Raw genomic sequence first — 23,983 nt, 5'->3', positions numbered from 1 at the left:
CTACTGACACTGCACTTGTTGGGGGAGAAGGGGAGAGGGGTAAGCGTAGGGGATAAATGCAGGTGCTGGGATCAATCCTGCTAACACTGCATTTTTGGGGACACTATACTAATGTGAGCACTGGTATAGTGCTGATCTGATCAAAGATATTGATCCGTTCGGGTTAAATGTGATTACTGGTGTACTGGAGGGCAATATGACACTATCTGGGATGGGTGTGAAATCCAAGGGAGCGTGAATAAAGTATATATACGTGATATTGCGCACCCGTGCCGCCCTGTAGCAGTATTTCTGCTATAGGGCGCTCATAAAGCGGTTACAGAAGCGGTTTGTGTTACGGCGGTGCGTTATTTTAACTGACAATTAGCTGCACCAAAATTAAATTTACGTCTTTTTTTTTTTTTTTTTTTTTTCCCCTATGAATTGAGCTTTCTTTCAGTGGAATTTGATTGCCTGTTCTGTGTGGTGTGCTTTTTTTTTTTTTTTTGTCTTTTTTCTTTGCGCTATACAATAAAAGACCGACAATTTAGAGAAACAATATTTTGGACTTTTTGCTATAAAACATGTCCAGTATAAATCAAATTTAGGCCAACATGTTTTTTGCGACATGTCTTTTGCTAAAAAAAAATCCCAATACATGTAAATTAATTGGTTTACATGAAAGTTATAGCATCTACAAATGGTGGTATATATACTGGAATTATTTTTTTATACTAATGGCGTCGATCAGCAACTTGTGGCGGGACTGCAGTGGACATTCTGACACTGGGGGGAACTGACTTGGGGTCACTGACGTCCCCAGTGACACCAATACAGTGATCAGTGCAAAAAAAAAACACTGACTCTGTACTAATGGCACTGGGGAGGTATGGGTTAAGGCTGAGCTCATCCATCCGGATCAGTGTGCTCAAACTGACAGGGAGGAGAGCTGCATTGAAAACAATTGCCGGTCTCCTGCGGGTAATCACCAGCTGGGACTTGGTGATTGACACCCACAGTTGCGATTGGTGGCGCGGGTAGGGCGCTCGCGCACTCCCTCTACCTGAAATGCAAAATCACGTATATATATATACTGTGGCTGGTCTGCAAGCAGTTTGTTATTTTATTTTAAAAAAAAATGTCTAACATGTCATACTTGATCTGTGCATTGGTTTTGCACAGAGTAGCCCCGATCCTCCTCTTCCTGGGTAACCTGCTGGTGCTCTTGGCCCCTGCCTCCAAATCAAGCTACTTGCTATGGGGGCACCCAAGCAGGCTCGTTCCTGAGCCTCTGATCTGTGTGTTCACAAACAGTGTGGCTCAGCCGTGCCCCCCACTCTATCCCTATTGGCTCACTGGCTGTGATTGACAGCAGTGGGAGCCAATGGCAATAAGGAGGGACTGTCCCCGGAGAGCTGAGGCTCTTGTGCACATCACTGAATCGAGATGGGTATTGGGGGGGCTGGGGGGCAGCTGCACATGGATGGTCAGCGGGCTCAATTCACTACAAAACGCCGCACAAGAATAGAGTGAGAACAGCTGATGCAGTATTTTCCAAAAATGTTATGAATACTATAGTGTAAAAAAAAAAAAAAATCCACTAAATACAGCATGCACTTTTTTGAAGTGGTACAGTATTTTAGAATATAAATATACTATATTGCCAAAAGTATTGGGCTAGCCCTCCAAATCATTAGATTCAGGTGTTCCAATCACCTCCATGGCCATAGGTGTATAAAATTAAGCACCTAGGCGTGCAGACTGCTTCTACAAACATTTGTGAAAGAATGGGTCGCTCTCAGGAGCTCAGTGAATTCAAGCTTGGTACTGTAATAGGTTGCCACCTGTGCAATAGGTTCATCTGTGAAAATTCCTTGCTACTAAATTTTCCACAGCCAACTATTAGTGGTATTATAACAAAGTGGAAGCAACTGGGAACAAAAGCAACTCGGCCACGAAGTAGTAGGCCACGTAACATGACAGAGTGGGGTCAGCGCATGCTGAAAAGCACAGTGTGCAGAAGTGACCAATTGTCTGCAGAGTCAGTAGCTAAAGACCTCCAAACTTCTTGTTGCCTTCAGATAAGCACAACCACACTGCGTAGAAAGCTTCATGGAATGGGTTTCCATGGCCGAGCTGCTGCATCCAAGCCTTACATCACCAAGTGCAATGGTGTAAAGCATGCTGCCACTGGACTCTAGAGCAGTGCAGATGTGTTCTCTGGAGTGAAGAATCGTGCTTCTCTGTCTTGCAGTCCGATGGATGTGTCTGGGTTTGGCGGTTTCCAGAATGGTACTTGCCTGACTGCATTGTGTAACGTTTGGAGGGGGGATTATGGTGTGTGGTTGTTTTTCAGGGGTTGGGCTTGGCCCCTTAGTTCCAGTGAAGGAAACTCTTAAGGCGCCAGCATACCAAAACGTTTTGGACAATTTCATGTTTCCAACTTTGTGGGAACAATTTGATGGCCCCTTCCTGTTCCAATGTGACTGCATACCAGTGCACAAAGCAAAGTCCATTGAAGACATGGATGAGAGAGTTTGGGGTGGAGGAACTTGACTGGCCTGCATAGAGTCCTGACCTCAACCCGATAGAACACCTTTGGGGTGAATTAGAGCGGAGACTGCGAGTCAGGCCTTCTCGTCCAACATCTGTGCCTGACCTCACAAATGTGCTTCTGGAAGAATGGTCAAACATTCCCATAGACACACTCCTAATCCTTGAGAACAGCCTTCCCTGAAGAGTTGAAGCTGTTATAGCAGCAGAGGGTGGACCAACTCATTATTGAAACCTATGGACTAAGACTGAGATGCCATTAAAGTTCATGTGGGTGTAAAGGAAGGCATCCCAATACTTTTGGCAGTATAGTGTATGTGACTTTCTTTGCAATTTATAGCTATATGGTTATTAACCACTTGCCAACCACGCTATAGCTGAATGACAGCTACAGCATGGTTGTCCAGTTCTGGGAGGGCATCATATGACTTCCTTCCGCACACCTTTGGCGATCTCAGTGATAGCTGTGTCCTACAGACACAGCTGATCACGTGATGTGGTAAAAGGCCAATCACAGTGACCTTTTACCACGTGATCAGCTGTGTCCAACGACACCGCAGATCAGCGGGTAAATACAGTTGCCGGTTTTCAGCTGTACTTTCCTCACACTGATCATCAGTGCCTATCCATCCTCTGACAATTGCAGTGCCGCCCACAATTGCCTAGTAGTGCCTCCTATCAGTGCCCATCGTTGCATATCAGTGCAGCATCGTCAGTGCAGCCTCATCAACGCACATCAGTGAAGGAGAAAAATTACCTGTTTATCCATCACACTAACGACCTACTCAACGCCAAAGCCAAGGGCGACTACTCTGTCCTCCTTCTCCTGGACCTCTCTGCGGCCTTCGACACAGTTGACCACCCCCTCCTCCTTAATAAACTACTCTCCCTTGGCATCGGAGATACTGCTCTCTCTTGGTTCTCATCCTACCTATCCCGACGCTCCTTCAGTGTCACCTACAATGGTGCCACCTCCCCCTCCCTCCCCCTCTCTGTTGGGGTCCCCCAAGGCTCTGTCCTTGGACCCCTTCTCTTCTCCATCTACACCTCCTCCCTGGGCAAACTCATACAATCTCACGGCTTCAACTATCACCTCTATGCTGACAACACCCAAATCTACCTCTCCACCCCTCACCTCACCCCCACTATCTCCGCCCGCATCACTCACCTCCTAAATGACATCTCAGACTGGATGTCGCTACACTTCCTCAAGCTCAACCTCTCCAAAACCGAGCTTCTCGTCTTTCCCCCTGCCAACACCCCCCCCCATCCTATCCATCATCACCAACAACTCCACTATCACTTCCGCCCCGCAAGCCAAAGTCCTTGGCGTCATTCTTGACGCGAACCTCTCCCTCCAACCGCATGTCAAATCACTCACAAACACATGCAGGCTCCATCTTCGCAACATTGCCAAGATACGCTCCTTCCTCACCCCAGACACCACCAAACTTCTAGTACACTCCCTCATCATCTCACGCCTTGACTACTGCAACTCCCTCCTCACTGGCCTACCCAAGTGCAGGCTCTCCCCGCTCCAGACCATCCTGAACTCAGCTGCCAGACTCATCCACCTCACCACCCGCTCCACCTCTGCCACCCCCCTCTGCCTCTCCCTCCACTGGCTCCCGATTGCCCAACGCATCAAATTTAAACTCCTAACCCTGACCTACAAAGCCGTTCACAACACTGCCCCTGACTACCTCACCAACCTTATCACCAAGTACCACCCTACCCGTACCCTTCGCTCCTCACAGGACCTCCTTCTATCCTGCTCCCTGGTCTCCTCCTCCCATGCACGACTGCAGGACTTCTCCAGGTCCTCCCCCATCCTCTGGAACTCACTGCCCCAATCCATCAGACTGTCGCCTTCCCTATTCACATTCAGGCGCTCCCTCAAAACCCATCTCTTCAGGGAAGCCTACCCCACCCTCACCTAACGGCCATCCTCCCTCATTCCTCCCACCACTTCATCCCCCTCAGCCACTTCCTACTGTACCTTTTACCCCCTCCCTCCTAGATTGTAAGCTCGTAAGAGTAGGGCCCTCTTACCCCTCGTACATTGTTTGTTGTTGTTGTACTGTGCCATGTATTGTCCCCCCTATTGTACAGCGCTGAGCAAACCCTTTGGCGCTATATAAACTCGTAGTAATAATAATAATAATAGAAACAAAGACACTTTTTTGTGGGGTTTTTTTTTTTTTTTTGCTATTTTTTTTGTTTATAGCACAAAAAATAAAACACCCAGTGGCAAGTAAATACCACCAAAAGAAAGCTCTATTTGTGTGAGAATAATGCTAAAAATTTCATATGGGCAGTGTTGCATGACCGCACAATTGTCATTCGAAGTGCAACAACTCTGCATTCCCCGCTGACAGCAGAATGTAAACAAAACCAAAGTAAGTCCCCCAAAATCCAGCCCAAACCTGGAACCTAGAGGATTAGCTTGCACAACCAAACCATACATTTGCATACTGTTATGGCCTATTCACATCTGTAGGTATTCATTAAGTGTCCACTGGTCTGGTCTGCGCTGTTTTTTTACAATTTTGTTTTCTTAACTTCGTTGATATGTAACAAAAGGACATTTAATTTATACTCTACAGTGCATGTTGATGCCCTGTAGTGTGTTGCAGCATGCTGAATACAATAGCTGGCAGGGGAGATTCATCCACCCAGGCTGTTAAGTGTGTATGGGGAATCTACTGGGTTCTATTCTACAGAGGGCTGTAGGTACAGATTCACTTATAATTTTGTGCTGCAACACATTTCAATAGGCGGTCATAGTTCTGCTTTAATAATTAAAAAAGCTTTAAACAATCCCTCACTGATCTCTCTACTGTAATTCCGTGCTGTGTAAAGTAGTTTTTCCTCAAAGATTATAACAAAGAAGTTGAAGTAAAACTATAGGCAAAACTTTTTTCATTTTGGATAGAGTAAGGAAGGATTATAACCACTATCAGATTATTATTTTTTTTTTTTTTTTGCCATCTGTGTCCAATTGGGGAGATATACAGTCACTACTTGTCCCATAGCCAAAACCGGAAGTGAAAAAATCTCAACAGATTAAGGGAATTCCCTGGAGCCCTCCACGTCACCAGAAATATAGTCCCCATTGGAGAGTTACCTCACTATTACTTTTCTGGGGGCAACCCAAAATTTGGGGTTTCTATTACTTTCACTTTCGAAGATGATGGTAAATAGGACAGCTTGAAAATCTCCCCAACGTGGGCACAGATGGCAATAAAAGCTGAAAAGTGTTTTAATCCCTCTCCACTCTATTTAAAAAAAAAAAATGCTTTTAGTTATACTTTTCTGTTTTCAGTCTGTTTCTATTCCACCTAAATACACCTGTTTGTGTACAGTAGGAGCCAAATTTCTGCTCTCCATAGAAAATAAAAGGACAGAATATGATTTTACTGCCTCTGTTGTGAACTTTGAAGCTGACTGTACCCATAATGCCTATAGATCCAGAGATTAATGTTCTAAAGTGTTTTATTACCACTTGTTTAAAATTTACTTTATACCTTATAAGTAACTCATTCAGATAGCAGAGGAATGACAGAACAGACAGATATCAAACTTGGTGCTTTGGATAGGTGCAAGTACACACTATGGAAGTGTATGCTTTGTTCATTTTTCATTTCAGAGGTTTACATTCACTTTAATATATATGCCCAGTCAGAGAACGTGTAGATGGAGCTGAGGGTTACCCTGTGAAGTACACAGATTTTTAGGTTCAGTTATAATGTTCAGAACTTGCATTTATGTCGAAACTGGGGCAGTTTGTCAATTTAGAGACACATCTTTTAATTGTGTTAGTCAACAATGCCACTCATCGATGCAACCACCCAATAACATGCAGATTTAGAGCTGCACATGTCTAACCATAGAAGTGTTGCTGTGTTTGGTTTTTGCACAATTAACCCGTATAATGCCTCCTTTATTTGCTGATGCTATGCAGGTCTCCTCCTGACCTGTCAAAATATCTGCTTGCCGTAGGGCATGTCCGAGCAAGCAGATATTCTGACAGGAAGCTTCAATGAACTAGCACAACACTGCACAGTGCTGTGGTAGTTCATTGATAACTACAAGCCCACAGCCGCTAAGGCTGTCGGGACTTGCAGCTCATTCACGGAAGTCCGTGAATGAATGATGCGGCCGTGTGGGCAAAGCCTCGCACGGCTGCACGGTTTTCAAATTTGACAGTACTGAGAGAAGTCTCCCTGTACTATATGTCAGAGGGAAGGAGGGGGCTGCGGCAGGTGGCGGCTGTGGCTATGGGAACATGTTACATGTTCCACCCTAAAACTGGGTGGAACATGTAACTTGTTCCAACGGGTGAACTTATCCTTTAAGCTCCTAAAGTCGCTCCTGATATGTTTATCATTCAGGTCTTTCACCACTGTTTTTTGTTGCACATTTCTGGACTCGTTCTACCTTAACAATATATTTTTGTAAGTGAGGTCTCCAGAACTCCTATTCTAAATTAGGTCTAATTGAAGATCTATATATAGAAATCAGGACCACCTCTTTTCTACTGGTAACCCCTCTAGTGATGCATCCTAAAATAGTATTTGCTTTCCCCACTGCCTGGTCACACGGTTTGCTTATTTTGAAATAAGTACCCCCAAAATGTATTTCCTCTGTAGTGCTGGCCAACACTGTACCCCGAATGTTGTACTCTATCAAGGGGCTTAATTTTGCTTGGGTGCATTATTTTACATTTAGAAACCTTGAACTGCAGTTTCCACTGCTCTGACCAATCTTCTGGCAATGCAAAATCATGTTCCATGTTACAGACACCTCCAGAGATATCAACCCTATTGCACACTTTGTGTCGTCAGTAAAAATACATACTTCAGTTTAATTGTTTTGTAAGAGATAACTAAACAGGGCCTAGTACAGAGCTTTGTGGTACACCACTAGTGACTGGACTTTTTTATGAATTAATCCCATTAACAACCATGCTTCAGTATCTATCCTTTAGCCAACTGCATAACCAATTAACCACCTAAGGGTTAAAGTGGAACTACACTGCATCTGAGCATCACAAACTAAAAAATGCTACTTAATTTTTACTATTCAGAGCTTGCCCACCCACCCATCCATCCATTTTTTTTTTTTTCTTTTTTTGCTGAGAAATCATTGAAAAACACCCCCTAAAACTTCTTTCCATGGCCATCTTGAGTAAGGGCAGATGATTCATGTGGCATTTACTTCATGGAATCCACCTTCCCTTAGCTCAGGCGTGCGGTGTGCTTAGCTGAGAAAACCCCTCCAGAAGACTCCTGGGATGCATGACATTTGCCTAGGCAAAAAAAAAAAAATGGGAAGTCACTGAAGAAATGTAAATGAAAAGGTTAAAAGTAGTAAATCTATCATTTTCTATTTACTAATGCTAGCAGCATAAGGATTAAAAATATTTAAGTTCCAGCTTGTACAACATTATTTTTATCAGATCATTATGAGGAACAGCATCAAATGCTTTGCTGAAATCAAGATATGCTATGGCCACAGCACTTCCCTGGTCCAAAACATTAGTGATGTAGTAAAAAAAATTCAGTCAGATTAGTCTGACATGATCTGCCCTCAGTAAAGCCATGCTGCTTTGGGTCCAGCAAGTTGTGTGTTTTTAAGTGATCACTTATCCTTCTTTTTAGGAGGGATTCAATTTTTGCTACAACAGATGGTAAACTCATTGGTCTGCAATTCCCATCTTCTGTCTTGCTACCGTTCTTGTAGATGGGTACAATATTAGCTGTTCAGTCATGAGGAGCTTCTCCTGTTTAGAAGGGATTGAGTAAAAAGATCAGTTAATGGTCCAACAACTATATCTCCATTGATGTGTTTTTGTTTCCTTATATGTGAGTAATAAACTATTCTGAACAGTGGCATTAATATGTAAAATATTGTTTTACAGGAAGAAGACACGACTGCCTTCCAGGCTGACTTAGATTCCTGTGTTATGGTAAGGATGATCGCATGGGCTAGGCTTGCTTACAGTTTAATGGTACCTCTCTTGCAGCCTTACCATGTATTCTATTAATCATCTAAGTACATTATATCTAACCCAGTGGTTCTTAACCTTGTTGGAGGTACTGAACCCCACCAGTTTCATATGCGCATTCACCGAACCCTTCTTAATTGGTAAAATAAAATATGATTTTTAAAATTCAAAACATAGGTATATATTTAGGTATATATTTATACATAGGTGCACAAAATGAACAAAACCGTTAAGAACAAAACCATTAAAACATGATTTTCACACAAAACATAATAATGAATATTTACTGTACGAATCATATGAGTCGGGTGTGGGTCTTCACCTCCGCCGAACCCGCAAGACTGACTCACCGAACCCCTGGGGTTCGATCGAACCCAGGTTAAGAACCACTGATCTAACCATTCAGCATGATGTTACTTTTGCATGTGATCTCCATAATAACGAGACCTGTTCATGATTCAGTTTAAAGAACTTTTATCACTGAATAAGTTACATACTTAAAGTGGAGTTGCATCTGAGTACCACAAACCAAAAATGCTATATAATTCATTTTTAATATTCAAAACAAGCTCCTCTATCCATCTATGTCTCCATGATTTATTTTGCCGAGAAATCATTTTGAAAAACACTTCCTGGCATTTCTAGCAATGGTCATCTTGAGCAAGGGCAGGTGGTTCATGTAGCAGTTACTTGAATCCATCTGTCCTTTGCTCAGGCAGTGCATGAGCTGAGAACCCTCCCTCCCCTCCTGAAGACTCCTGGGATGTATGACATCGTTTGCCTAGGCATGGAAACCAGGAAGTAATTGAAGGAATGCAAAATAGAGTAATATATACTTTCCTGTCTGTTACTAATGCTAGCAGCTTAAGGATTAGAAATGGTCCATGTTGATTAAAAGAATAAAGTGTTACTAAACCCAGGATCCTGCATTCACTATACCTGGTCTTCCACAATACACAGAACATTGAAATGCAATTATTTTAGTAAATATAAACAGCTAATCACGTTTTCTCATCATAAGTTAGAACAGTCTTGTGACTTTTATCAGTGCCCAGCAGAGCACTGGTTTAAAGCTTGTAGGAGGAGTTTTCATTCTCCCTTGATTGTCCTATGAGGCTGCAGGACCCCTGACCCTCTGTCTGGACAGTGCTGATTGGCCCTTTGCTGATCACATGCACTCTCCCAAAGGGGGGGAAAAAAACTATGTAGCAGTACACACCAAACTAAACATGTGCAGCTTGCTCCAAGGCTCTGTTCTGTCAGCAGGTGGATTGGGGACTGTGGAAGAAGGGGATGATCAGAGAAGACAGGATCAAAGATCCTTTTTACACAATGTGGAGGATTAACTCCTTAGGTTCCACATTGAGTATAACCAGCATGCTTTACTGCCTATACAGACTGATTTTATTGCTGTGGGTTTAGTAACCCTTTAAAGTCCAACTGAAGGTGCTATGAGTGACTGCAGTGAAGGCAGTCTGCATACCCAGTAATAAGCTGCCCTTTCAGGTTTTGTTTTTTTTTTTTTTCTCCGGCTGTACTTTTCTGCTCTGATCGCCTAGGCAAATGATGTAGTGTTTGCTCCCAATGACTCTTGGGATATCATTGTCAGAAATCACAGGAATCTTTAGGCAGGTTTTTTTTTCTCTACTTGGAGCTCTGTGCTTGAGTTGGTGGAGGAGGGCGGAGAGATGTGCCCAGAGGGCGGAGAGATGTGCCCAGAGGGCGGGAATAAATGCTTCAGTGAAGAAGAGGGGGAGGGCGGGAGGCGTGTCTAGGGGCTTAGGATCAATGCTTGAGAGTGTGGAGGAGGGCAGAGAGGCATGTCCAGAGGCTCCTGTACACGGATGGAAGAGCAAGCTGGAACTTTCTTCCAATGATTAGCATCCACAGAGCACAGTGAGGAGGATTCAACTGGCACATCTACTGGCAAGGTGTGTGTCTGTGCTTGTGTGCGCGCATGTGTGTCTGTCTGTCTCTCTCTTTGGTAATATGGATGAGACACACTCATACAGACAGACACAAAGAAACCGGTGCTGCCTTCATCTGCCCATACATAAAATGGCTGCCCACACAGCACAGATGAATGCTGTACTAATAAATCATTCCGTAACAAAATACAGCTTCTTGTTAAAAAAACTCCCTAAAAGTAGTTGTAAAGGCTCAAGGTTTTTTTACCCCTATGCATGAAGGTAAAAAAACCTGTGTGCAGCAGCCCCCGTAATACTTATCTGAGCTCCATCATGATCCAGCATGTGTGCAAGAGCTTCAGCTCTCCAGGGACTCTCCCTCAATGGATGAGACAACAGCAGGAGCAATTTGTTCTTGCTTCTGTCAATCACAGCCAGTGAGCCAATGAGGGGGGCGGGGCCAAGCCACAGTTACATGTGTGAATACACAGAGCAGTTGCTCAAGATCGAGCCTGCTTTGGTGCCCCCATAGAAATCTGCTGCTCTGAGAGCATTTGGCAGGAGGGGAGGGGTCAGGAGCACCTGCGGGGAGACCCGAGAAAAGGAGGATTGGGGCTGTTCTGTGTAAAACCACTGCACAGAGAAGGTAAGTATAAGATGTTTGTTATTTAAAAAAAAAAAAAAAAAATCAGCCTTTGATATCGCTTAAATCTCATCAATAATATCTCTGGCTGCTGCTGGTTTGGTTTTTTTTTTTTTATTTTTATTTTTTCCTTTGGTTGAAGTTCCTCTTTAAGTGCTGCAGCAAAAGTTAAAATACCATGTGGTGACAGCATACTGAAGAGCCAGACCGCTGCTCTTGCACACAATGCAGTCAGGATCCCCAGTAGTCTGACATTCTCCCTGCACAGTGCCCCAATCATCTGCACTTCTCAGGGAGCAGGAACACTGTTGAACTGTGCAGAACTGTGGGGGATTTTGACTAATGTATATTATTGTTGACTGATGTGTGGGGCTATACTGAGCCTCTGAGAAACTGATGTGTATGGTTCTTCCAGGCTTCTGTGGTAGATCTGAAGTCCAAAGAGGAGAAGGATGCTGAGCTGGACCGAAAGATTGAAGCCCTGCGCAAGAAGAATGAAGCCTTGGTGAAGAGACATAAGGTAGATGATTAAGAGTTGCCGAACAAGTGTTGGGTGTGTACACATCCATTATTCATTACAATAATTCTTGCCATTGTGATTTTTATAGGCTTAGTTATTTAAAAGTGTTTTACGTATATGTGTGTCTGTATTTGTATGTATAATGTAAACACACTATATTGTAAAAAGTATTGGGACACTCCTCCAAATCATTGGATTCAGATATTCCAATCACCTTCATGGCAACAGATGTATAAAATCAAGCACCTAGGCATGCAGACTGCTTCTACAAACATTTGTGAAAGAATGGGTCGCTCTCAGGAGCTCAGTGAATTCAAGTGTGGTACCGTGATAGGTTGCCACCTGTGTAATAAGTTCATTGTGAAATTTCCTTGCTGCTAAATATTCCACTGTCAGCTGTTAGTGGTATTATAACAAGGTGGAAGCAACTGGGAACAACAGCAACTCCCATGTAAAATTACATTGGTCAAATGCGGGGTCAGTGCATGCTGAAGCACACAGTGCGCAGAAGTCGCCAACTGTCTGCAGAGTCAAACTTTGTGCGACCTTCAGTTTAGCACAACAGTGCATAGACTGCGTCAAGGAATGGGTTTCCATGGCCGAGCAACTGCATCCAAGCCTTACATCACCAAGTGCAATGCAAAGCATCGGATGCAGTGGTGTAGTTTTTCCAGGTATTTACCAAAACATATTCAAGCTATAGTTATATAATGGATATGGACTGAAAGTGAACACTCTCAGGTTTAATTTGAGGGTATGTGTATATTCAAATTGGAGGAAGAGTTAGGAATTACAGCTCTTAAGAGTAGCCACCCCCCCCTTTTTCAAGGGACCAAAAGTAATTGGACAATTGACTATAATCATAAATAAAGTGTTCATTTTTAATATTTTGTTGAGAATCCTTTACTGGCAATGACTGCCTGAAGTCTGGAACCCATGGACATTACCAAAGACTGGGTTTCCTCCTTTATGATGCTTTGCCAGGCTCTAACTGCAGTTGTTCTCTGTGGGTCTTTCTGCCTTTTAGTTTTGCCTTCAAGTGAAATGCATGCTCAATTGGGTTGAGATCAGGTGATTGACTCGGCCATTGCAGAATATTCCACTTCTTTTCCTTCAAAAGCTCCTGGGTTGCTTTTGCGGTGTGTTTTGAATCATTGACCATTGACCCAGTGCCACTGGAAGCCATGCATGCCCATGCCATCACACTGCCTCCACCATGTTTTACAGATTGTGTGCTTTGGATGATGGGCTGTTCAAAGCCTTCTCCACACTTTTTTCTTCCTGTTATTCTGGTATAGATTATTATTAGTTTCATCCGTACAAAGAATGCTTTTCCAGAACTGGTCTGGCTTTTCTAGATGTTTTTTGGCAAAGTCTAATCTGGCTATTCTATTCTTCAGGCTTATGAAGTATGCAAAATATGCACAATATATTATAAGTATAGCAAACTATGGCAGCAACCTCCCAGGCGACCCAAATTCTTGAAATTAACCTGGAAGTTTAATTTTACTTTAAACCATATTTTTCACTCCATAAGATGCACGTGACCAAGATGCACCTAGATTTTAGAGGACGAAAACAAGAAAAAAATATTCTGAACCAATGGACTGCGGACATAGTACAGGGGATGACCAGAGACTGCAAACCTGGGGGGGGGTACCCGCTCCCACTTTCGCGGAGTTATCCTCCTCCTCCCTCCTCGTAGTCTTCTGGGACACGCTACAGGTCCCAGAAGAATACAGGTGATCATTCACAAAGCGCAGTGCTTCTCGCGCATGCTCAATGGGCACCCAGCTGTGAAGCCGTGAATTGTCAGCCAGGTGCTCACAATGAAGATGCCGGGAAGAGAAGACAGCCAGTGAAAGCGGAACACTGCTGGACTGAGAAACGGGTAGGACCGAGGAGCAGGTTCTTTTGCACAGTAGAGCCGAGTGGCTGGCACGGTGTTTTAACATGGCGGTGGGAATACCGGGTCGGCCGCTCCATATTCGCTCCTTAAGACACAAACTTTTTCCCCCATTTTTTTTTTTTTTGGGGGGGGAAGAGTGTGCCTTATGGAGCGAAAAATACGATACATCTGAGTTGCGTACTGCTATTTAGGATTTGAATAAGAGAAGCTGAGAAACATCCGATTTAAAAGTGCTGTAAGGTCTCATTCACACCATAACATGCGGAAAAACTGCAAATGAAACCTACGTGCCAGTTTCCATCAGTGACATCCGTTTTCATGCAAGCCCCAGTGAGTTTTATATATACGTTGCAGATTCTTGTGCAGAAAAAATCCGCACATGATACCAGTGTTGCGTTGTGAACAGAACACATAGCGAAACATATTTATTCATTTTCTTTTTTGTGTCCTTGCAGAACATGTCCAGAAAAACTGGCATTTCTGCACCATGGTGCTATTTGCGGCCTTGGCTGTCAATCACCGGTGCATGGCTGGTGATTACTCGCCGGCACACGGTGATCGTCGAGCATTAACGTTGGAAGGAGAGAACTCTATGTAAACAATACAGTTCTCTCCCCTGTCAGCTCCTGCACACTGCTTTGTATGGCTGTGCATAGCAGTAAACCGCACACGGTTAACCCTTTGATTGCCCCACATGTTAACCCCTTCCTTCCCAGTGCCATTAGTACAGTGTCAGTGTTTTTTATTAGCCCTGATCACTGTATTGGTGTCACTGGGGATGTCAGTGACACCAAGTCACTTCTCCCTAGTGTCAGAATGCCCGCTGCAGTCCCGCTATAAGTCACTGACCACCGCCATTACTAGTAAAAAAAAAAAAAAAAAAAATCCCAGTGTATATACCGCCATTTGTGAACGCTATAACGTTCACATAAATCAATTAATTTACACGTATTGGGATTTTTTTTTTTTTTTTTTTTAGAAAACACATGTAGCAGAATACATTTTAGCCTAAATTTATGCCGAGATTTGAATTTAAATCTCTTTACTGGACATGTTTTGATAGCAAAAATTAAAAAATATTATTTTTAATAGTGCAAAAAATTAACGCAAAGGCGCTCAAATAGCACCGAAGGAAAGCTCTATTCGTGAGGGGAAACCCCCCCCCCCCCCCATAAATTTCATTTCGGTGCAGAGTTTCATGACTATGCAATTTTCAGTTAAAGTAACGCAAAAAATGACCTGGTCAGGAAGGGGGGTAAACCCTCTGGAGGGCAAGTGGTTAACACCCTTTTATAATCAACTGTCTGCTGGACAACTGTTTAATGAATAATTAGACTTGCCTGTAGTTGAATTCTTGTTAATTATGATTTTGTTTAAAATTTTGCTTTGCTCCTGAGGTGTGACGGAGAGCAAAAATATATTTTATTTTTGTGCTATGTTCAACTCAACAGTGTGTCAAGCAGTCTGCTTAATTAAATCTAGGAGTTTCTCCTATGCTCCGCAGGGGGTGGGAGATGAGGTTGATCTCAGCGGGAGACACAGACAGCAAGGTATCCTGTGGCTTTGAAAAGCCAGACGTGTCTTCACTGGGTGTTTGAGGTTTGGTTGAATTGCAGGAACAATATTTTTTTTTTTTTTTTGTTCTCCCCTATCTGGCTGAAAGGTTCAGACCTTTTCTGAGTTTACTTCTGTGATGAACACACAGGAGTTGAGGGCTGCAAGTTGGAAGATAAGCAGAACTGCTGAGAAAGATAGTCTTGTATGGGTTTTGAACTGCTGGGACTTGTAGTTTCATATTGTTTATGTGGCTTCCTGGACACTGGGACTCTGCTCTTCTCGCTGCTTCTGCAACTGTTGGCTGTGTGGTCTTGAAGCTGCGGCCAGGACAACACAGCCCTCCGAGCACCTGTGATGAGTAGGTGAAGTCCCTGAATTGCTGCCCTGTGCCTTGGACTTTACTGTACCAGTCTGTGGCCTGCGACTTGCTGTGTCTGGATGGATTTTTGCTTTTGACTCTGGACTTAACCCTGCTGTGCTTGGACCTTTTTGCCCTGCGTGCTGGACTTAACTCTTTGTCTGCTGGAGTCCTGCAATCCCTGTAGTGTGTTCAGCCCTGTGTTCCATATTTACCCCTTTGCCTACTAGAACTCTGCTTTCCTTGCCTTTCAATAAAAGCCTTGTGTGTATTCCTGCTCTCCTTGGATGTTCTTTTCCACCCACACCTCCATCACCGCCAGCTACAAAGCGGTTACCTATTTCTGGGAGGGCGTCATGACGTCCTCCCTGAACATGCGCACCCAGCTCTGTCAGTGATAGCGGTGTCCTATGGACACAGCTGATCACATGACTAGGTAAGAGGCCAATCGCAGCTGACTTTTACCACGTGATCAGCTGTCTCCAATGACACAGCTGATCACAAAGTAAATACAGTTGCCGGTTTTCGGCAGCACTTTCCTCATGCTGTCTCATTCAAAGTGCAACAGCACTGAAAGCTGAAAATTGGCCTGGGCAGGAAGGGGATAAAAGTGCTCGGTAGGCAAGTGGTTAAACTTGTGCTGTTTTGGAGATACTCACATTGGCTAGAGACAAAAACGTCATTGGCTCATGCGCAGTACGCTCTGCATTCGTGGCACACAATAGTGACTCCTGTGCGCATGCGTGGGAGGGACGTTATTGCGGGCTGGCCGTTTAAATGGCCAGAGTGCATGGACCCAGAATGAAGATTGAGCGAAGATGAAAGTGTCGAACAGTGATACCTCAGTACTGGAGGTCTGCATTTGAAAAGCAAGTAAATATTTACATATTATGGTACAAACCTGCGGGGGACCCATTTAAAAAACGAACGCAAACTTTTTCTACAGTGTACTAACACTTTAATGGCACTACCGCTAGCTGTTTACGACTGCTTTTTTACATTTGCTTACTGGAGACACAACAGACCTGTCAGGGTATAAGGTATGTTATTGCCAAGTCTTAATACAATGTCCATATAACCTTTACAGACTGTAAATTTATACAGCTTTACTTTCATTGCTGCACTTAGCACCAAAGCGTGTGTGTGTGTGTGTGTGTGTGTGTGTGTGTGTGTTGCAGTTTTGAAATGCAATAATGTGATTGGCTTGTTTTTTTTTTTTTCTCCTAGTTGATTGAGGAGGACCGGAAGAGAGCAGAGCAAGAAGGCAATGCTGTGACCACGCCAAGAAAAGTCAAAATTCCAGATGACGAGCCAGACAAAGCACGGAAAGAAAAGGAGAATTTCTCCATAACACTTGATGTATCTGCTGGGGTGAGACTCTTTTCCTGCTTCTTGATGTATTTACAGTGGATATAAAAAGTCTACATACCCCTGTTAAAATGTCAGGTTTCTGTGATGTAAAAAAATGAGACAGATAAATAATTTCAGAACTTTTTCCACCTTTTTTGATGTGACCTATAAACTGTACAACTCAATTGAATAACAAACTGAAATCTTTCAGGTGGAGGGAAGTAAAATTACAAAAACCTAAAATATGGTTGCATAAGTGTGCACACCCTTAAACTAATACTTTGTTGAAGCACCTTTTGGTTTTATTAGAGCACTCAGACTCATACCCAAAAATACTATCAGCAACACTGCAAATCTGTCAGATTGTGAGGGCATCTCCTGTACACAGCCCTCTTCAGATCACCCCATCGATTTTGGATCGGTTTCAGGTCTGGGCTCTGGCTGGGCCGTTCCAAAACTTCAATCTTCTGCTGGGGAAGCCATTCCTTTGATTTGGATGTATGCTTTGGGTCGTTGTCATGCTGAAAGATGAAGTTCCTCTTCATGTTCAGCTTTCTAGCAGAAGCCTGAAGATTTAGTGACAATATTGACTGGTATTGGACCTGTTCATAATTCCCTCTACCTTGACTGAGGCCCCAGTTCCAGCTGAAGAAAAACAGCCCCAAAGCATGATGCTGCCACCACCATGATTCACTGTGTGTATGATGTTCTTTTGGTGGTGTGCAGTGTTTTTGCGCCAAACATGTCTTTTGGCATTATGGCCAAAAACTTCTACCTTGGTTTCATCAGACCTTAACAAATTTTCCCACATGCTTTTGGGAGACTTTAGATGGGTTTTTTGCAAAATTTAGCCAGGCTTGGATGTTCTTCTTCATAAGAAAATTGCTTCCGTCTTGGCATGCCTAAAAGTTCCTGAGAGATGTACTGTATGAAAAGGAAAAAGATAGCTACTCTGAACCCTAATTAAGTATAAACCAGGGGTGTGGACATTTTTGAAAAACTACTTGTCCCTCATGACAATCTACTTGTCCGGATATAAAAAAAAAAAAAAGTCTGGGGCTTTTAAAAACAAAAAAAGATTGCTTTATGGTGCCTTTTAAACCTTTAATGTTTTAACACTGCGCTGTTTATCTCCTACTCGCCTGCCTGTCTCCAGCACCTCACTCAGGGACTAGCAGGAAGGAGTCTGATTGCTTGCTCATCAGGAAAAGGAAGAGTAGGGCTCTCTTAATGCTCAGCAGAAGCACACCTGCTGAGTGAGTAAATGAGGCAGCAGCTCCCAATGAGAACGAAAAGGATTTTTCTTTCCTGCAATCACGGGTTGCAGGAAAGAAAATCACTCGCTTTCCCCCATCAACACAGTCAGTGCTGATGGGGTAAATCCCTTCCATGGAGTGGAATGTGTTTTTGGTATTCAGAAAAATGGCAATGTACCTTTTTTTTTTTTTTTTTTGTATTGTTTTAGCATACTTGTTTTTCAACATATTACAGGAGAAAAGAATAGTAAGTGATAGTAAATCCCCTCGAGGCTCACACACCCCTACTCGTACCGAAACATCTCCAAAAAGCCCCACCCAAAGGACAAGTGGACGAACAGGATCTCACACAGGAGGAAGAAGCCCACATTTTGACAGACCGGGAGACCCTTTCAAAATTGATGGTGACACCACCCACCCAGCTGAAAGGCCGGCAAGAGGTAGGAGGAGCCAAGGTGCTGAAGGGCCAAGAAGCAGTCCACGGGTAGCTAAAGAAGACCCCCCGGTAGACCAGTGGGGAGCAATTCCTAGAGGTGGAAGAAGTCGAGGACGAGGTGGAGGCACACCAGGAAGAGGAGGTAGTCACAATGGAGGTGGTCACAGTGGAAACGCAGAGGGAACTGACAGAAAGGTCAAGGTATACCAATTTAATTTGTCATCTATTTCATTTTAAAATTTATAACTAAATGGATTTTAATAGATTTTTTTTTTTTTTTTTTTTTTTTCTTTAAACAGGAATGGGAGGAGAAAAGAAAGCAGAATATAGAAAAGATGAACGAGGAGATGGAAAAAATTGCAGAGTATGAAAGGAACCAAAGGGTGTGTATTTAGAATAAAGTATTTCTAAAACAAAGAAAAAAATAAATAAAAATGCTCACACATTGATAAATGAAAAAAAATGCATTTATTACTTTCAGCATTAAGGCCCACAAAGCAGTGCAACTGCAATCAGTGTGTAATGGGTGGCATGTGTTAGCTCTTCCTCTAGCCCCAAGTTTGTATGGAGCTATGATTATGGTGTCACAAGTAAAAAAAAAAAAAAAAAAAAAATATAATCAACTGCTAGCTTATTTCATTTGATACAAGCCTCCACAGTCAAGCTAGGAGACCGTGTGTTACATCTTGTAGCTGACAGAAAAGTTAAGCTTAATAAAGAGTCAAGTAAACCTGTAGAATTATAGTGGAAATAAAAAGTCTACAAACCCCTGTAGAAATTCTAGGTTTTGAGATGTAAAAAAAAATCAGACCAAGATCACTTTGGAATTTTTTTCCACCTTCCATGCGAGTGCAAAACAGCGCTGTGGTGGTTCATTGAGAACTACAAGCCGACGGCCGCAAATGATGTTGGTACTTGTAGTTCGTTCACAGAACTCCGAATGAATGACGCAGCCGTGTGGACGAAGCCCCACGCAGCCATGCTCATTTCAGAAAGTGACAGCTGGTATGGGGAACCTCTCACCGCACTGCTGTCACACAGGCAGCTGATCGCTGAGCAGCTGCAGGAGTGGGAACATGTTATCTATTGTACACCCCTTAAGGGTTAGGGACTGATGTGAATGTACAATATATATGTAAAGCGCTGTGTAAATTTGACTGCGCTATATAAGTACCTGTAATAAACAATATATTCTACCCTAAAAACAGGTGGAATTGGAACATGTTCCTGAAGGGGAACTTGCGCTTTAAACAATCACATTGAAGCTGATGTTAACTAGTAATCTGTACACATCTGCCATCAAATGAAAGTTTCTCTGATTAAACACCTGGTCACATCAAACCCGATTTTGAAATCGTACGATCTGCCGATTTCAGTTGCAATCTGACACCGATGTCTGTGCAAATCGCAACAAAAGTAATGCATGCACCACTGTAGAAATCAGTGCGGCTCCGACCAAGTCGGAACTGCATCGATATGACTACTCTAATAGCGGACAATAGGGTGCGACTTGGCATACGATTTGCAAATTGCATGCCAAGTCGCACCTGATGTGCTAAGAGGCCTATAGCAAAAGTAAATGAGCTGTAGGTATTTCTGGCAAGTACTGGTTATGTACTGCTTGTGAACACAATCTCCCTTATTCTTCATATGTCTGGGCTGTGGGGTTGGGTGGCAAGATGGAAGCCTTTTCATACTAACAAAAAACATCCAAGCCCCTTAAGTAGCCCCAAGCTACTTTGCAAAAACCTATATAAAGTCTGCCAAAAACATGTGGGGAAATATTATGGTCTGATGAGACCAAGAATGAAGTATTTGGCCATAATTCCGAAAAAAGTATGTTTGGTGCAAAACCAGCATTCTGCTATAAAACACCATGTACACAGTGAAGCATAAGGGTGGCAGCATTATGCTTTGGGCCTGTTTTTCTTTGGGCTCATTTACTAGTGTGTCAATACAGTGTGTTTATTCAGCATTTTTAAAGCCTCAATCTGCATTCAATGCATGTCATGAATATTACAATGGCACCATACAGTGCTGTTCACACAGGAGCAGTAGTGTTGTTGAGTCCTGTTAAAATTTAAGAGGCTCGTTCCTTTCATGAGGCATTGATGCTTGTCAGCCAGCTCCATTGATTTCAGTGGTAATGCTGTCACCGCACCTTAACACACCTATAGCAGTTATGGTGTGTTAGTTGAGCATTTATAAAGTGTTACATGAGTACTAGAGGAGATATCGTGGAGGCTCTTGTATCCTAGAATGCTCTAGGAAATGATAGAGAACTAGGACAAAGCAGCTCTAGCTGCTTCCTGCTTGTACAGAGCCACCGTGTGATAACACTGTTTGCTTCTGTGCAGCAAAAGCATCAACCAGCCAGCGCTACTGACAGTGCCAGGCAGGAGCAGAGACGGTGAGCATTTATTGCCAGTGACAAAACTTTTTGTTTCAGCAATGCTGAACTGGACCAAGCCAAGTCTCAAAGACATCAAAATATACAAATATTTCTTGCAGAGAAATCACAAAAATGTCTGTCACGTCTCAATGTAAATTTCCTCTACATCTCGGGTGCTCAACCCATGGGCCACATGTGGCCCTTGAAATCAAACTGAATGCAGGCGTTTTGGTTCCCTTTCAGAAAGTACACCACACCAGCAAGATATAATAAAGTCTATGGCAAAGCGCAGCTAACCTTCAGGAAAGCCACAGGTGCACAGTGCTGCACTCATGGTGTGGTAAACATGCAGTACACCAGTGTGAAAGCAGCCTTATAGGAGGCTTAGGATAGTAAGGGCTCATTTACATTTGCTCTTGGGGGGGGCAGTAAAACCCTATAGTTAAGGCGTGTTTTTACCACTTAAGTGGCCCTTGCGCCTCAAAAGGTTAAGTGCACCTGCTCTGCTTCATAAATCAATTCCACTTTAAGCACTTCTCACTAGCAAAGCAACATTTTCATGGGCATTTAACAAGCATTCTGGTAACTTTTAACACTTGATAAACACACTGAAAACACATCATGAACACACCATAAATGCTATATGTGTTTTTAATAAGTATTGCTTCATTCTTCATAATAAACGCACAGATGAACGAGCCATTCCACTGGAATTGGGGCTTACTCAAGGTGGAGAGACATATGAACAGTTCCAAATATTAATTTTGGCGCAAAACTTGCAGGCCTCTAAGTATGACTACGACCCAAATCCTATGTCAACTGTATAGCATCAAGCCTGTATATAGTAATTCTTGCCTAAGCTCATTTATACATTCTAAAGGTAACTATTTTGGCACTGGGATGATCTACTGAATGCCTGTACACAATGCAGTAAAATGAATTATTGCTTCCATTGTACTTGCTCACAAAAAAACTCAAAGGAAAAATTTCATTTCAGTGCAGTCCAAAAATATTTGTCAGAATAATCACAGTTTTAGGAGTGTTGGTATATATATATTTTTTTTTATTCTGCTCCATTACTAGCTATTATATTTGTGACAGACATTTATTGTAGCGCTCACCATTTATGCAGTGTTTTACAAACTGCACATTCACATCAGTCCCTGTCCTCAAACTTACCATTTACGGTTCCCATCTCAAATACACCCACAAGTTCCAATTAACCTAGCATGTCTTTTGGAGTGTAGGAAAAAACTAAGTAACCAAAGGAAACCCACACAAGCACAGATAGATTATGCAAGTTCCATGCTGATAGTGTTGTGGCTTTTTTTCTATTCCCAGCCAGCTTACACCTTTTTGGTTTAATCATTTTTTATATTTCACCTAGGATGGCGTAAGAGAAAAAAATCCAATTCGCAACTTTCTTGATGACCCTAGGAGGACCGGTCCTATTGCAGAGGTTGACAGAAAGGAGGGTAGTCGCAGGCACAACAGAAACTGGGGAGGTCCTGATTTCGAGAAGGTGAAAACTGGTATGGACCGAGAGAAGGAAAGTCATGTAAGTAGCTGAGGTTAATAGTTACTGGTAGGAATCTTCTGTTGCTTGGGTATTTCTTTTTTTTATGTTTAGTAAATTGCATTTCTGAGCAAGTGAGATATAGCTTAGAGCTGTGGAAAGTCTTTCATGCATTGCATGTGCCTGTTGGTAAAGCGAAGTTATTTAGAGACAAAGGTGTATGTTGAGAGTAAATCACACATGCAAGAGGGAGTAAACTCCTTGTGCAGTATCGCATACAATGTATTAATTCCTCAAAGACAAGCGGATACTCACAAGCGATTTAAACATAGCAGACACATAACATGAATCATTCTGCCTTGGGCAGTACATCCCATCATGGAACCATCTGGTCAGAAAGCTAATGCATTTTGGGAGTCAACTCTTAAAATGGCCACGGAACTTCAGCTGCCCTCCTTTCAGCTAATGAGCCAGTGGGCAGGGCCTGATGGTAGACACCCCTTACAACCCAAATGCTGTCCTCAACATCCTAGTCAAAAATATGGTGCAGAGCTGATGACACAATAATTGGTGGGGAGGATACACAAATCAAAAGACTGACTGCCAAGTAGGATAATAATCAATATGTATACCACCAACGTTCCTGCAGCAGAACTTCTACTCTTCTGGCCTATGTTCTAATTGTTTCCTAATTAGCCAGTAGAGTGGAAGCTCTTCTGCAAGAATGTTGGTGGGATACATATTATCATATGATGGGGTGTACTCCTAAGGCTGAAGTATGTTATACGCCTGCTGTTTTTAATGGTTTGTGAGTATCCATTTGTCTTTGGGGATTTCATAAATTGTATGGTGGTAATGCACAAGGAGTTTGTTCCCTCTTGTGTGTGTTTTCTACAGTTGACTGGCAATTCCCAGTCTGTGGAGGGCTGCATCTGAGGAAGCATTGTGCACCTTGGTACCTTTTTTGGAGCACCTTGGATTGAGTGCTGGAGTGTTTTTTGGCTATTTTAGTAAGAGTAAATCAATTAAGAAGTGGTGTTTAAAATTGCTTCATGCTTTTTGTTTTTTATTCCGTCCTTGAGTCAGGGTTTAAAACGGTGTGTATTAAAGGTATAAAAGAAAGATAGAGGTTGCTATTCCTGACCTATCTCAAAAATACTAGATGCTTGGTTGGCTGTGTAAAAGTGTGTCTCTGGGACAGGAAGTGAACAGAAATCTCCCCAAGGAACTACGAAGTTATTCTCCCCTTCAGAGTCCCACCTACCAGATTACTAGTTACCCCCCCCAGCACAGACAGATATATAACAGTGAATATTTCACTTCTGGTGGTGAACCATACTGTACTCTTTAGGGAGAAGGTCATTGCAAGCAGTGTTGTGGTTTCTTTTGCTAGCCAAACTTGGGAACATATTTGAAAAAAAAAAACAAGCAAGCAAAAAAAGTTACTTAGGTTTTTTTTTTTTTTTTTTTTTTTTTCTAAATGATCATAAAATGCATGTTTGGGGGGTGGAGATAAGAAGGGAGAGCAGAGGGATGACCCTAATGAGTATGCTGCTCTTCTTGATTGCTCATCCATAGAATGAGGATGGGAAGGTGA

General features: G+C 42.8%; 1 protein-coding gene across 1 annotated transcript in view; it reads left to right on the top strand.

The window, feature by feature from the left end:
- The window catches only part of CCDC9 (coiled-coil domain containing 9), a 99,514-nt gene that overhangs the window by 8,588 nt on the left and 66,943 nt on the right, over positions 1 to 23,983 (top strand). The window contains exons 2-7 of the mRNA XM_089652007.1: positions 8,456 to 8,503; positions 11,508 to 11,612; positions 16,664 to 16,807; positions 18,278 to 18,679; positions 18,778 to 18,861; positions 22,258 to 22,428. Coding sequence (XP_089508133.1) covers positions 8,501 to 8,503; positions 11,508 to 11,612; positions 16,664 to 16,807; positions 18,278 to 18,679; positions 18,778 to 18,861; positions 22,258 to 22,428 — 909 coding nt within the window. The 5' untranslated portion in view covers positions 8,456 to 8,500. The remainder of the gene's footprint in view (positions 1 to 8,455; positions 8,504 to 11,507; positions 11,613 to 16,663; positions 16,808 to 18,277; positions 18,680 to 18,777; positions 18,862 to 22,257; positions 22,429 to 23,983) is intronic.

This window comes from Staurois parvus, unplaced genomic scaffold (assembly GCF_062004578.1).
Source record: "Staurois parvus isolate SC_StPar_1 unplaced genomic scaffold, SC_StPar_1.0 ptg000668l, whole genome shotgun sequence".
Lineage (NCBI taxonomy): Eukaryota > Metazoa > Chordata > Amphibia > Anura > Ranidae > Staurois > Staurois parvus.
This window is presented reverse-complemented; position numbering and strand designations above follow the sequence as displayed.